Raw genomic sequence first — 16,375 nt, 5'->3', positions numbered from 1 at the left:
GCGATGCAGAGAAGAAAGGTGATCCATACATGGTTTCTACTGGTAATTCTACTGGTATCTACATTATAATTACAACGGAGGAAAAAAAGAAGTACTGAAACGTGACTCTGTTCTTTCGTCAAATCCAGGTCGGTGATGACGGAAGGGATCAGACCACCCTTCCTTGTTAGTGTACGTCGAGGCAACATTAATAGCAGCTTTATATACCACAGGTGATAACCCGCATGACGATGACAACACTATACGCTCCTCCATCATGGCACCAACTGGTATCGAACCTCATCCCCACGGTATGGTAGCTCATATATGGAATCAGATACCTGTAGACTCCAGGCAGACCTGTCTTACTAGAGGGACATAGAACGTTCTACTCGGAGTAACATTGTGAGCTCTACTGGTCGAGGATGGCTGGGCGGACGCCCTATGTACAGATCCTCCTCAGCTGGGGTGAGGATGAACCACCTGAGGATGTGACCATCAAGCTGACCTGGACCCGTGCCAAGAAACCTTGGACGGCACATACAGGTCCTCGTCGGTGAAGAATGAAGTACTTGGGAAGCTGACCAGCATGCTGACCTGTGGCCATTACAAGGAGTTCTGAGACGGCATGTTATATTCCTCCCCAGTGGAATAAGGTTTAATCATTTGAAACCCAAGCCATCACGGTAACCACACCAGGACACCTTGGGCGGTAGATATGCAGGTCTTATATTACAGGCAGGGTAAGCATCACTCTGGCGTGCACCCTTGGCAGAAGACACTGGGCAGCATATAGAGATGTGCCTCACTAATGCAACAGTGAAGTGCTTGAGGTGGCTGTAACCATGCCAGGAGACCTTGGGGGGACGAGCGGAGCAGGCAGGCAAGCAAGCAGGCAAGCAGGGAGGTGGCGGGGGCCCCTCACAGCCGCCGACTGGCAAGATCCGTGTCACCCCGCCAACCACTCATTCCTCCCACTCACTAACGGTGATCAGGTTCTCTACCACCACCTCCTCCCCACTGCCTCTTACCTCGGCCTCGCCCAGGAGATGTCTCGTGCATCTTCCACCAGACTCGCTCAGACCCGACCAAAGGCCGCTCGCTACCCGGGCCCTCCTACAAAATCCGGTACGGTCCAGCCTCCCGGTTCCTCCAATCCGGCACGATCAGGAGGCGCGACCTGTTCCTCCAGCCACAACTTTACACTACAGAAAGTCTCGGGCGTTCTGCCTGTGACGAGGACCCGACTACCTGCGTCCCCTGTACAGCTACAACCGGCAGTTCAGACGCGATGTGGTATATGATGATACTCCTCTCTCTCTCTCTCTCTCTCTCTCTCTCTCTCTCTCTCTCTCTCTCTCTCTCTCTCTCTCTCTCTCTCTCTCTCTCTCTCTCTCTCTCTCTCTCTCTCTCTCTCAGCATCATACCACCCCATCATCATCAACCTCTCATCCACCAAAGCCTCCAACCTTTCACCGACCCCAACAGCAAACCTCTGCCACCTGTGCCTCACAACACCTCTCTCTCTCTCTCTCTCTCTCTCTCTCTCTCTCTCTCTCTCTCTCTCTCTCTCTCTCTCTCTCTCTCTCTCTCTCTCTCTCTCCCTACCTGGATCGCACCCTGGGCCACAGAGCTGAGCGTTACTCCGGGGATCAGGCCGGCAATGAATCAATTACATGCATTAGTAACGGACGATAAATTTGCCTTCAAGATGTGGTCTAGGGAGCGCGGGCGTGAGAGGGAAGGACTCACTCTCACTCACACGTTGATATACGATCCATTCCCTCGCTTCATTTTCCCCCCCTCTCCTGCTAGCCACCTAACTCTTCCTGCTAAGCGGATGGCCTCTGCTTTTGTGGATTTATCCATGCATATAATTATGCCGGTTTAAAAGGCCAAGTTGGAGCTGACCCCTGAGGGATCTGATCCATGGAGCTGTAATGGCCTTCCCCTTCCATCTCATCCTCCCCCTCCCATCCACCGCTTCATCCGACCCTCCCACCATTCTCGTCATTACATTTCACACTACCATTCCATTTAACCCTCCCACTACCTCTACCGTTCCATCCTACCCTCCCACAACCCTACCATTCCATCTTACCCTCCCACTGCTCTACCATTCCATCTTACCCTCCCACCATCGTACCATTCCATCCTACCCTTCCACTGCCCTACCATTCCATCCTACCTTCCCACTACTCTACCAGTGCATCTTACTCTCCAACCATCCCATCATTCCATCCTATCCTCCTACTACCCAACCATTCCATCCAACCCTCCCACTACCCTACCATTCCATCTTACCCTCCCGCCACCCTACCATTCCACCAACCCTCCCACTACCCTACCATTCCATCCAACTCTCCCATCAACCCTACCATTCCATCCTACCCTCCCGCTACCCTACCATTCCATCCTACCCTCCCACTACCCTACCATTCCATCCTACCCTCCCACTACCCTACCATTCCATCCTACCCTCACACTACCCTACCATTCCCTCGTACACTCCTACCACCCCCTCTGTTCAGTGACATCTGTAGAGGCTAAATAGTTATCCAGCTTCTCTCGTTATGATAATTATGATCTCTTGTTGTTATTACTGTGTGTATGTTATAGGGAGAGAGTTTTGTATCCCTGTTGCCCCCACCTCTTTACCTTGTGTTTGTATGTGTGAACACACACACACACACACACACACACACACACACACACACACACACACACCAGCCTGAGCCAAGTAGCCATTTATCGATCAGCCCCAAGGGGAGGATGAACACCTAGGTAGGGTGTTGGCAGACTGCCATGCCCATGTGGGTCCGATCCTTAGCTGTGCTGACTCATGGTCAGTAACGCTAACCATGGTGGCCCTTATCGTGCACCATGCGAGTGCTCAAAAGATGAACCTCATCTTATAAAAGTATCTGAATGAATTATATGTTCAGAAATCTCTTCCTCTGGATCTTGTTTAGATTATATTCTTTTCAGAATTCCTGAAATGATGAAAGTCGTTGTGCAGGTAAAAAGGAAAATACATGTTGTCATATTACGCTTTCCTGAGGCCCAGTATATTGTGGAGTGCAAGACCCGTGCAATATGCAAGGGACGTCAGATGGCAACATCACTTTCCTCACTGTAAGGATTAGCTCAATGTGCTTTCGCTTATAAGGCTGATGTAGTTAATATAACTGTATTAACTGAGACGAGAAGATTGTGCACGTGAGGTACAGATGAGAAGATTTATATATATATATATATATATATATATATATATATATATATATATATATATATATATATATATATAGATATAGATATAGATATAATACTACAAAGAGAGAGAGAGACACGGGATCTCCCTGTGATAACCAGAGTTACAACATCACCCAAAGTATCACTGCCACGTTCTACGTAGGAAAATAAATCTCATTTCCTTCATGAATGACAGATGACTCAAGCAGCGACCCTGATGGCGTTTGAACTTGACGATGTCGTTGATCCTGTAAACTGTGGATGAGGCTGCTCACACAAGACCAAGAGAAGAACCCATACCCCCGCTACCAGCAGGCGCAGTGGTCAACGTAGAATGTCGCAGGATGATCTACGATGGGTACATTTGAGTGAGAGCGGACATGCTGACTGATGACAGGGATTTACCATGGCGAGAGGAAGCAACCAGCGCTTCAAATGAGCAACTAGCTCTTCAAGTGAGCAACCAGTTCTTCAAGTGAACAACCAGCTCTTCAAATGAAAAACCAGCTCTTCAAGTGAGCAACCAGCTCTTCAAATGAGCAACCAGCTCTTCAAGTGAGCAAGCAGCTCTTCAAGTGAGCAGCCAGCTCTTCAAGTGAGCAGCCAGCTCTTCAAGTGAACAACCAGCTCTTCAAATGAACCACCAGTTCTTCAAGTGAACAACCAGCTCTCCAAGTGAGCAACCAGCTCTTCAAGTGAGCAAGCAGCTCTTCAAGTGAGCAGCCAGCTCTTCAAGTGAGCAGCCAGATCTTCAAGTGAACAACCAGCTCTTCAAGTGAGCAACCAGCTCTTCAAATGAACCACCAGCTCTTCAAGTGAACAACCAGCTCTCCAAGTGAGCAACCAGCTCTTCAAGTGAGTAGCCAGCTCTTCAAGTGAGCAGCCAGCTCTTCAAGGGAACAATCAGAACCTCAAGTGAACAACCAGCTCTTCAAGTGAACAACCAGCTCTTCAAGTGAACAACCAGCTCTTCAAGTGAGTAGCCAGCTCTCCAAGTGAACAACCAGCTCTTCAAACGAGCCAATAGCTCCGTTAAAAAGTTAGTATAGAAAATATAAGATTTTTGCTCTAAGTATATATATATATATATATATATATATATATATATATATATATATATATATATATATATATATATATATATATATATATATATATATATATAGATATAGATATAGATATAGATATAGATATAGATATAGATATAGATATAGATATAGATATAGATATAGATATAGATATAGATATAGATATAGATATAGATATAGATATAGATATAGATATAGATATAGATATAGATATAGATATAGATATAGATATAGATATAGATATAGATATAGATATAGATATAGATATAGATATAGATATAGATATAGATATAGATATAGATATAGATATAGATATAGATATAGATATAGATATAGATATAGATATAGATATAGATATAGATATAGATATAGATATAGATATAGATATAGATATAGATATAGATATAGATATAGATATAGATATAGATATAGATATAGATATAGATATAGATATAGATATAGATATAGATATAGATATAGATATAGATATAGATATAGATATAGATATAGATATAGATATAGATATAGATATAGATATAGATATAGATATAGATATAGATATAGATATAGATATAGATATAGATATAGATATAGATATAGATATAGATATAGATATAGATATAGATATAGATATAGATATAGATATAGATATAGATATAGATATAGATATAGATATAGATATAGATATAGATATAGATATAGATATAGATATAGATATAGATATAGATATAGATATAGATATAGATATAGATATAGATATAGATATAGATATAGATATAGATATAGATATAGATATAGATATAGATATAGATATAGATATAGATATAGATATAGATATAGATATAGATATAGATATAGATATAGATATAGATATAGATATAGATATAGATATAGATATAGATATAGATATAGATATAGATATAGATATAGATATAGATATAGATATAGATATAGATATAGATATAGATATAGATATAGATATAGATATAGATATAGATATAGATATAGATATAGATATAGATATAGATATAGATATAGATATAGATATAGATATAGATATAGATATAGATATAGATATAGATATAGATATAGATATAGATATAGATATAGATATAGATATAGATATAGATATAGATATAGATATAGATATAGATATAGATATAGATATAGATATAGATATAGATATAGATATAGATATAGATATAGATATAGATATAGATATAGATATAGATATAGATATAGATATAGATATAGATATAGATATAGATATAGATATAGATATAGATATAGATATAGATATAGATATAGATATAGATATAGATATAGATATAGATATAGATATAGATATAGATATAGATATAGATATAGATATAGATATAGATATAGATATAGATATAGATATAGATATAGATATAGATATAGATATAGATATAGATATAGATATAGATATAGATATAGATATAGATATAGATATAGATATAGATATAGATATAGATATAGATATAGATATAGATATAGATATAGATATAGATATAGATATAGATATAGATATAGATATAGATATAGATATAGATATAGATATAGATATAGATATAGATATAGATATAGATATAGATATAGATATAGATATAGATATAGATATAGATATAGATATAGATATAGATATAGATATAGATATAGATATAGATATAGATATAGATATAGATATAGATATAGATATAGATATAGATATAGATATAGATATAGATATAGATATAGATATAGATATAGATATAGATATAGATATAGATATAGATATAGATATAGATATAGATATAGATATAGATATAGATATAGATATAGATATAGATATAGATATAGATATAGATATAGATATAGATATAGATATAGATATAGATATAGATATAGATATAGATATAGATATAGATATAGATATAGATATAGATATAGATATAGATATAGATATAGATATAGATATAGATATAGATATAGATATAGATATAGATATAGATATAGATATAGATATAGATATAGATATAGATATAGATATAGATATAGATATAGATATAGATATAGATATAGATATAGATATAGATATAGATATAGATATAGATATAGATATAGATATAGATATAGATATAGATATAGATATAGATATAGATATAGATATAGATATAGATATAGATATAGATATAGATATAGATATAGATATAGATATAGATATAGATATAGATATAGATATAGATATAGATATAGATATAGATATAGATATAGATATAGATATAGATATAGATATAGATATAGATATAGATATAGATATAGATATAGATATAGATATAGATATAGATATAGATATAGATATAGATATAGATATAGATATAGATATAGATATAGATATAGATATAGATATAGATATAGATATAGATATAGATATAGATATAGATATAGATATAGATATAGATATAGATATAGATATAGATATAGATATAGATATAGATATAGATATAGATATAGATATAGATATAGATATAGATATAGATATAGATATAGATATAGATATAGATATAGATATAGATATAGATATAGATATAGATATAGATATAGATATAGATATAGATATAGATATAGATATAGATATAGATATAGATATAGATATAGATATAGATATAGATATAGATATAGATATAGATATAGATATAGATATAGATATAGATATAGATATAGATATAGATATAGATATAGATATAGATATAGATATAGATATAGATATAGATATAGATATAGATATCTCTCTCTCTCTCTCTCTCTCTCTCTCTCTCTCTCTCTCTCTCCAGGTCCCCTCCCATTGCTTTATTTACTTTTCGCTATCCTCTCTTTCCTCCACCTATTCTTTATCCCCCTCTTCCACCGTCCCCCCTCGCAGCCAGCCAATCCTCCGCTACAGACAGATGCTGTTGATCTCGGCCTTATCTACAGAACTGCTCTGTTTCAACATGGCCGGTGGCGTCGTTTTTTTCTTCCTGTTCTTCTCCTCCGGCTGCCAGGTATAAATTTGGTATTCGGGTCCTGGCCTGAGGTTTTATATAGCTGAGAACAGATCAATCCAACTGTGTTGGTTTGTTCGGGAAGATTCATCTGGCTGCTGAGTAAAACAGTTGTGTGGAGTGGCCAGCGAAGGTTTCAAGGCTCTCCTTTATGCCTTGCTCTCCAGTTCTTATCGTAAATCAAGTTGGTAATGAACGCGGCGTGATGCCGAAAACTGTACTTATAACTGTTCATATCATCTAAACGAGCCAGCTTTCTCATCAGGGGCAGAACAAGATACCATTGACGTTAAAGTCCCCTGTTAGAGAGAGGCGGGTGCCTGGTAGCACGGGAGACGTCCGCTGGTGGCTACTGTGTGTTGTGTCCAGTTGATCAATTACTCTCCGGTGGGAAATACGCGGCGACGGGTCTACGGTGAGGGAATGCTTCCAGCTCACCCAGACAGAAGTACGTGGCTCCTCAGGCAAGAAACACACTTAGACAAGCACGACCGCCATGGATGTGAAATCCTGTGGCACAAAATCCTGTTGGGTAGTTAGATAACAGTGTTGTTTATGGTCGAATGTTGCGGTCGTCATTGTTTATTTGGTAAGACTAGTGACCCTATTCAGTAGTGACCCTATCTTTATTGAATGGTTCATATTAGTTCATTAACGACTCTACCATAACTGAATGGTCTTAGCAGTTCATAAGTGACCTTATCTTTACTGAATGGTCACAGACGCCCAAGTACTTTGGTCTTGTGTTGTTATGGGCATTGTAATAACGTTAAAAGATCAGATCTTATAGGTTTACTGTGGTCTTCTGTTGTTATGGACATTATAAGAACGTTAAAAGATCAGATCTTATAGATTTACTGTGGTCCTCTGAAGTTCATTGCTTGATCTGTAACTACCGAAGTTAAAGGGCAGCTTGAAAAGACTTGGCCCAATCAGTTTACTCGTGGCAACATCTACGTACCATTCACTGGGGTGTCTATAAGAAGAAGCATCTCAGTCATTCAATCAGGCGATGATAATGTAGGTAGTAATATATACCATTGTTCATGGGACCAATAACTTAAATAAAGGGACAATATCAACAGATGGAGCTTCATCAACAGAAGAGGCTCTTTCAACAGAAAGGGCTATATCAACAGAAGGGACTTCATCCACAGAAGGGACTTTTTCAACAGAAAGGGCTATATCAACAGAAGATACTTCATCAACAGAGGGGGCTTTTTCAACAAGAAGGGTTATATGAATAGAAGCGATTTAATCATCAGAAAGGGATCTATCAACAGAAGAGACTATACCTACAGAAGGGACTTTATCAACAGAAGGGGATCTGTTGATACAAAGAGCTCTGTCAACAGAGAGGATTTCATCAACAGAGTGGGCTATAGGGACAGAAAGGACGTCGTCTACAGAAAGGAATCTATTAGCAGATGGGTCTGGGGGTCTATCAACAGAAGAGACTCCATCAACAGAAGGACCTCTCTCAATAGAGTGATTTATATAAACAGAGGAGAGTTCATTAAGAGAGGGGCTCTATCAACAGAAAGGATTTCAGCAACAAAAGGAGCTCTATCAACTGAAGGGCTATATCAACGGAAGGGACTAATGCACAAAAGGAATTATAGCAACAGAAGAGGCTCTGTCAACAGAAGAGGCTCTGTCAACAGAAGAGGATCCGTCAACAGAAGAAGCTTCGTCAACAGAAGGGCTTCTCTGAACAAAGGAGGCCCTATAAACCGAAGGTATTCTAACAACAGAACGGATTCTGTCAACAGAAAAGGCTCTGCAAACAGACGTTCAATGAACAGAAGAAATTATATCCAGAGAGAGAGCTCTAAAAACAGGAGAGCCTCTGTAAATAGAAGGAACTCTACCCTGAGGAAGCTCTATCAACAGTTGGAGCTCTATCAGCAGAAGGGACTCAATCCACAGAGGAAGCTCTATGAATAGCTGGGACTCTATCAGTAATAGGTACTCTATCCGCAGTGGAAGCTGTATCAGCAGCTGGGACTCTATCAATTATCTGGGCAGTTAAACATGGGTACCGCCTCGGGCGCATCACACACTTCTGATCTTCCAGTTAGCAGTGATGTATCGAGAGACATTAGTCCACCGTGGCAATATGGTCTATCTCTCTCTCTACTGGGATAGATCTCGTCCAATGTTGAGATAGATATTGATAATATTCACGGTTGGGGAATATTGCAAGTGCATCTCGATCAAAGAATGAGATAATTGCGTCCAATCTCATGACTCGAACCTTCAAAGAAAGGAGGGTGTAGAGGCTGAAGAAATAAACGCATAACACACACACCCACACACACACACACACACCCGCACACACATACACACACACACACACACCCACACACACCCACACACACACACACACACCCGCACACACATACACACACACACACACACACACACACACACACACACACACACACACACACACACACACACACCCACCCACACACACACACACCCGCACACACACACACACACACACACACACACATACACACAGGCTGCCACCCGTACACAGAGACACCCGGCAGTGAACAGCGGAGGTGCAGTGATATGCATCTCGGCTCAGACAATATTGACGCGCACAGATCGTGGGGATATAAACCTAGGCAGTGTGGGGGGACGACGTATGGACACATGACACTTAACACACACGGGCGGTGGGCTGGAAACACACAGAGGAGGATACTTGGAGATGGACACAGGGATACACACGCTATCGGGATATACAAGCGGCGGGTAGAGCTGATGACCCAGCTTGCCAACACATAGCGGTGATGGCGGGATAGATAGAGGCTGGGACAGAGAGACGCACTTGGCGACACATTAGGTAGGGAGGTACTGAACCACCGCACATGGCGGGCTGGACCAGCGATAAAACACCCACGCATCGGCAGCAGACACCGACAGGTTACGTGAGAGGGAAGGAACAGAGAGGGACAGAATTTAGGGAGGGAGAATAATGGGGTTCAGAGGCACGATGGAGAGGGAACCTTGCCTACAGGAATTCTGCAGAGTTGCAGCAGAGAATGGGCTATGGATGGGATGAATTCTATAAACTTTCCAGAACCATTTAAAGTATGGAATCCAGGCGTGGGTGAAGGGTGTAACTTGGTCCCGACCCAGGGGCAAGTACTGACAGGTGAGCAAAACACATTGATAAGTCCAAATTCAAAACAGGTTCACTCGCTACGTATATGGCAGTGACCTAGAAAACAATCATATAGGCAAAATGCTAATTCTCTCAGGTACACTTAACAATGGGAAAATGTAAATTATCGGCTCTGATTTTCAGACAGACCTAGCAAGTCAATATATATATATATATATATATATATATATATATATATATATATATATATATATATATATATATATATATATATATATATATATCGCCATTTCCCGCGTCAGCGAGGTAGCGTTAAGTACAGAGGACTGAGCCGTAGAGGGAATATCCTCACTTGGCCCCCTTCTCTGTAGACGAAGAAATGGCTTCATTCGTTCTCGTCCATTTTCTGGCAATCATATGTAATGCATCGAGACCACAGTCCTCTATCCTCAGCGAACCCTACACACCTTTCCTTGGTTTTCCCGGTCAGACTACCGATAGCACGTCGCCCCTTGTATACCACATCTCTCTCTCTCTCTCTCTCTCTCTCTCTCTCTCTCTCTCTCTCTCTCTCTCTCTCTCTCTCTCTCTCTCTCTCTCTCTCTCTCTCTCTCTCTCTCTCTCTCTCTCTCTCTCTCTCTCTCTCACTCTATATATATAAATATATATATATATATATATATATATATATATATATATATATATATATATATATATATATATATATATATATATATATATATATATATATATATATATATTCCTATGAGTCCACGGAGAAAATGAAATACAATAAGTTCCCAAGTGCACTTTCGTGTGATAATCACATCATCAGGGTAGACACAAGAGAGAAATATAAGTCAGTTGATATACATCGAAGAGACGAAGCTATCCTAGCTTCGTCTCTTCGATGTATATCAACTGACTTATATTTCTCTCTTGTGTCTTCCCTGATGATATGATTATTACACGAAAGTGCACTTGGGAACTTATCGTATTTTATTTTTCTCATGGACTCATGGGAATATCTTGGTCACGCGCAAAATTGTGATCTTTTCCATTATATATGTATATATAGTGAGGAATGTGTAGAAAGGCACTGCCTTTTCGGGCACAGATGGGTATGTTTGACGTTAAAGTAGGCCCGTCGGTGCTGTATAAAGGATACGAGGCGAGGACTTTATACACAAATGTATAGAAAGGGATGGATGTGGCGAAAACAAAATACCTGAGTACAATGAGTGATGTGAGGAGGGTTGATCAAGTAAGAAATGATGGGATATGAGGGAAGTGTGGGTAGGAGAGAGAGCTGAAGAGGGTGTGATGAATTGGTTTGGATATGCAGAAAGGATGACCAAGAAGACATACATGTTCCAAGTGGTGAGAACAAGGAAAAGGAGGAAACTAGTGAGAAAGTAGAAGGATGGAATGAGCAATGATTTGTGGGTCCGGGGCCTAAACATGCAGGAGGGTGTGAGGCATGTAAGAGTTAGAATTAATTGGAGGGATGTGGTATACAGGGCAACTTGTCGTCTGTGGGCTGAACCAGGGCTTACGAAGCGGTGGGTAGAAGCAATGGAAAGGTCTGTGGGGCCTGGTTGTGGATAGAGAGCTGTGGTGTCGATGCATTACACATGACAGCTAGAGAATGGATGTGAGCGGATAGGTCCCATTTCTTTGTCTAGTCGTAGCGCTACATCAATAACGCGGGAAATGGTGAACATGTATAGAATAATATATATATATATATATATATATATATATATATATATATATATATATATATATCATACTATTCGCCATCTCCCACGTTAGCGAGGTAGTGTTAAGAACAGAGGACTGAGCCTTTGAGGGAAATCCTCACTTGACCCCCTTCTCTGTTCCTTCTTTTGGAAAATTAAAAATGAGAGGGGAGGATTTCCAGCCCCCCGTTCCCTCTCCTTTTAGTCGCCTCTTACGACACGCAGGGAATACGTGGGAAGTATTCTTTCTCCCCTATCCCCAGGGATAATACATATATATATATATATATATATATATATATATATGTGTGTGTGTGTGTGTGAGTGTGTGTGTGTGTGTGTTTTGTATGTACGCACGCACACACACACCTCAGGCTAAGCCAGGTATTTACCGACCAACTCCGAGGGGAGGATGAACAGCTGCTGTGACTGTGAGACCACTAGTGGTTACAATGCTAGCACGACGTCACCGTCAGCAAGGCTGCATCCTCGTCAATGGACAGAATGGATTACAGTCTCATCCAGGACCTTCTCACTCTAAAGGAGTCCCTCATTTCCCTCCACCTGCGTGGAGTGCAGTCTTAGAGGTGCAGGAACGCCATTAATGGGTTCCTGAGGTTGCACATCATCATAATAGTCATCATAATGATAATGATGATAGCAATAATGATAATGATGATAATGATAATAATAAAAATGATAATAATAATGATTATACTTACAATAGTGATAGATATAATTATAGTGATAATGATAATGAATGTAATGATAATATTAGTAATACTGATAATAGTATGGTAACAATAACTACGATGATATAGTAAAAATTACAATAACAATAATAACGATGATAATGATGATAATAATAATGTATCCTACTTGTATCCTGGGAGAAACTGTAAACAGAAATTACATATGGCATATGTAAACAATACTAAAGATGAAAGAGTTACTAGAGAATACGGGATATATATATATATATATATATATATATATATATATATATATATATATATATATATATATATATATATATATATATATATATATATATATATATATATATATATATATACATATACTGGAATGTAGTATTATTGAGATACAGGATGTGACATGGGTGATCAGTGGAATCATTCAGTAGGAGATGGTAGCTAGAGGCAACACGGTGTTGTACAACAGTTCACATGCCTTATATCAAAACTTATTCAGTGAGTGAGCTTCAAGGAAGATTCATATGAAACATGCGCTACGGAAACGCTTCTCCAAAATACTCATGAGACGTCGTCTCCATATCACACTTTGGTGAGAAATACTCCCAAGTGGTAAGAAGCAGGCATGTGGATAATGTGTTTAGGTTTATGATCGTAATAAAACGACAGATTATGTAACTATTTCTGTGTAAATATGGAGCACAACTGATGATCGGAGAGAGAGAGAGAGAGAGAGAGAGAGAGAGAGAGAGAGAGAGAGAGAGAGAGAGAGAGAGAGAGAGAGAGAGAGAGAGAGAGAGAAGAGAGAGAGAGAGAGAGAGAGAGAGAGAGAGAGAGAGAGAGAGAGAGAGAGAGAGAGAGAGAGAGAGAGAGACTCAGACGTGATATGTTTCATATTGTGGCAAAAATGTTAGAAACAAATGATCATAATATCACCAAACGTTGCAGCTGTACGGACCAAAAGATAGATATTGAAAAGCAACTCGACTATGATAGTAGATTGGATAGTATATCTTTAAACTCAGTTACTTATTATCACAATTTCCATCTTTTACGTCACTGGGAACTAATAGTCTTGATAACAAAGCGATATATATATATATATATATATATATATATATATATATATATATATATATATATATATATATATATATATATATATATATACACACACTTTTAAAAACGGACAGCTGGATGTGCTTGAGTGTGATCTGAAGAATGTGTTAAGTTGGCGCGAATGTAACAAGTGGTAGTTGCGAGGCGACCAGTAAGATGGACCACACCGAGCAACTAGTAAGACACGTAGTTTGGGAAGATGGGAGAGACAAATGGTCATATTCCTTAGAATAATTTGGTCTTTAACATGACCCAGGTCACCTTACATCATCTGGACGCCTGACCATAACCAAAGACGTCGTCAAAGATTTACAAACATTATTTGGGACGAGACATACCTCGGAAATCTCAGCTGTGGAGTTTCCGTGTGGCAGGTAGGGGTGGTGGTACTTGAATGTGGAGTCCTTGTAGTTCTCAACCCGCTCCACCAACTCCACCATTGCTGATCATCGAACGTGTGGCCACGCGTAGGGGATTACTGGTTGATCTCAGACTCACTCCACAACACTAGAGGTCCCTGTTGGTGTCCTTCACTGTGGCCTGTAGGCTGACATGGGTGATACGTGCATGTTAAGTCTGAGTGCACGGGATCGATCCTTTTGAAAAATAGTTACTATTCTTCATCAGAGAAGAAACTTATCACCGAGAGTTTGTTCATGGAGTCAGCAGCATTTTCGAAAGACTTATAAACAAAACAAAACAATGAGCAATCTATCTACGGATTCTCAAGGAAGTTCTTTGTGTTGTTGCAAGGTGACGTGCACGGTGGGGGTCCTGGTTCATACGGCCTGTTTCAAACACTAACCATAACGGGAGAAACCTCCTTTTTCCGGGAATTAACTGTTAGTTTATTAACACTAATGATTCTGATTTCTTATATTTCTCTCAGATAAACACAATCACGCATTATATCTCCATTTCTCTCAGGGAATAACACCTTATTCCCCAATTTCTTTTTTTTTTTTTAAGATGTAAATTGAAGACGATTATGTAGTATTATTTTTTTCGTTGGTGTTGCAATGAGAGGAGGAGGAGGGGGTTTTCCAGCGTGTGTAGTGGAAGTACGGGAAGGCCAGAATAAGGAAGTGTTGCCAGCAGGTGACGTCGTCCGTGACACTCTGCCCACGCTGTCTACACTTGGCGCGGCAGCCTTGGATGGTCCTCCTTCAGCAGACTCTGCAGGAGACTCCGCCACACACACCCGGCCTGCTCGACGGTCACACGTGCTCTGGAACACTCACTCAAAACTCTCCTCTCTCTGTATTGGTCACATGGTTGAGTCCTCGCGCGTTCCGGTTGGGTTAATTTTAACATTGACGTCACCTGGAGCCAATCCGCGCTCACTTACCTGCCCCGGCGGACCAATGGAGGCCCGAGATCCAGGGTGATGGGTGGAGACTAACGTACATAACACGATGAAAAAATAAAATGCTGAGATAGAGTGATACCAGGGTTAACATGGCCATGTATGGAGCATCCTCATATTATTCTGGAATACTAGCGCCTCATATACAGCTTCCAGGAGTACCTTAATTGAGTGGGCTGCATCTCCGCCACCTACAGAGTAAATTCCTTGATAGTCTTTTGATCACTTAGGAACAAATTACATTTAGGAAATTAGTGATATTTGGTTAGGGCTTAGGAATGTTTTAATGACCTTAATATATCTTTCCTCCACTGATAACCAGATGCCAGCCTGTTCAGTGCATCAGCTCAGTCAACATAAACGTCCCTAAGTTACAACATGTTATGAAAGAGAGATATTAGACAAAGAATGGTCAAGCACTACAGTTATTGACTTGTTAAATGAACAGACAATCAGATTAGTCAACACTGAAATACGCTGTTGTGGAGTACAAGAGTTGGATGTAAATTTTCTGTGAGAAATGATATTACACAGTTAACCAACTAACTATAGACATATGATAACAAAAAATAAGCTAGATCATTAAGATGCGTTTAGGACGATATCAAGAAAAGAAAAATCTGCGTTGGAAATCTAATTAGCTATTAACAATAGGGAAATGATAATGCTGGCACATAGGAGAAAATGGATAAACATTTTATTGTTTCCATCATTCTTTTATTATTTCGTTTACACCAGACACGACACTCTAACAAGTCAGGGTGTACTGAAGGGAGACGATTATTTCCCTGCCATTGATAAGATAGAGAAACTTGAATTCGTGACCCGTGTGGCCGCAGAAGGAATGTAGCTAGAGAGAAATTCTCGGGGATTTCAACGCAAACTAAGAAGTTATCCAGTGAGTCTGCCACTCTTGGGGCTCCCAGCTACCCA

At 39.3% G+C, this 16,375-nt stretch overlaps 1 protein-coding gene across 1 annotated transcript in view; it reads right to left on the bottom strand.

The window, feature by feature from the left end:
* The window catches only part of LOC139751378 (uncharacterized), a 59,756-nt gene extending 44,452 nt beyond the window's left edge, over positions 1–15,304 (bottom strand). The window contains exon 1 of the mRNA XM_071666748.1: positions 14,415–15,304. Coding sequence (XP_071522849.1) covers positions 14,415–14,516 — 102 coding nt within the window. The 5' untranslated portion in view covers positions 14,517–15,304. The remainder of the gene's footprint in view (positions 1–14,414) is intronic.
* Between the last annotated feature and the right edge of the window lie 1,071 nt (positions 15,305–16,375).

The sequence above is a fragment of the Panulirus ornatus genome, chromosome 11, assembly GCF_036320965.1.
Source record: "Panulirus ornatus isolate Po-2019 chromosome 11, ASM3632096v1, whole genome shotgun sequence".
In the NCBI taxonomy this organism is placed as follows: domain Eukaryota; kingdom Metazoa; phylum Arthropoda; class Malacostraca; order Decapoda; family Palinuridae; genus Panulirus; species Panulirus ornatus.
This window is presented reverse-complemented; position numbering and strand designations above follow the sequence as displayed.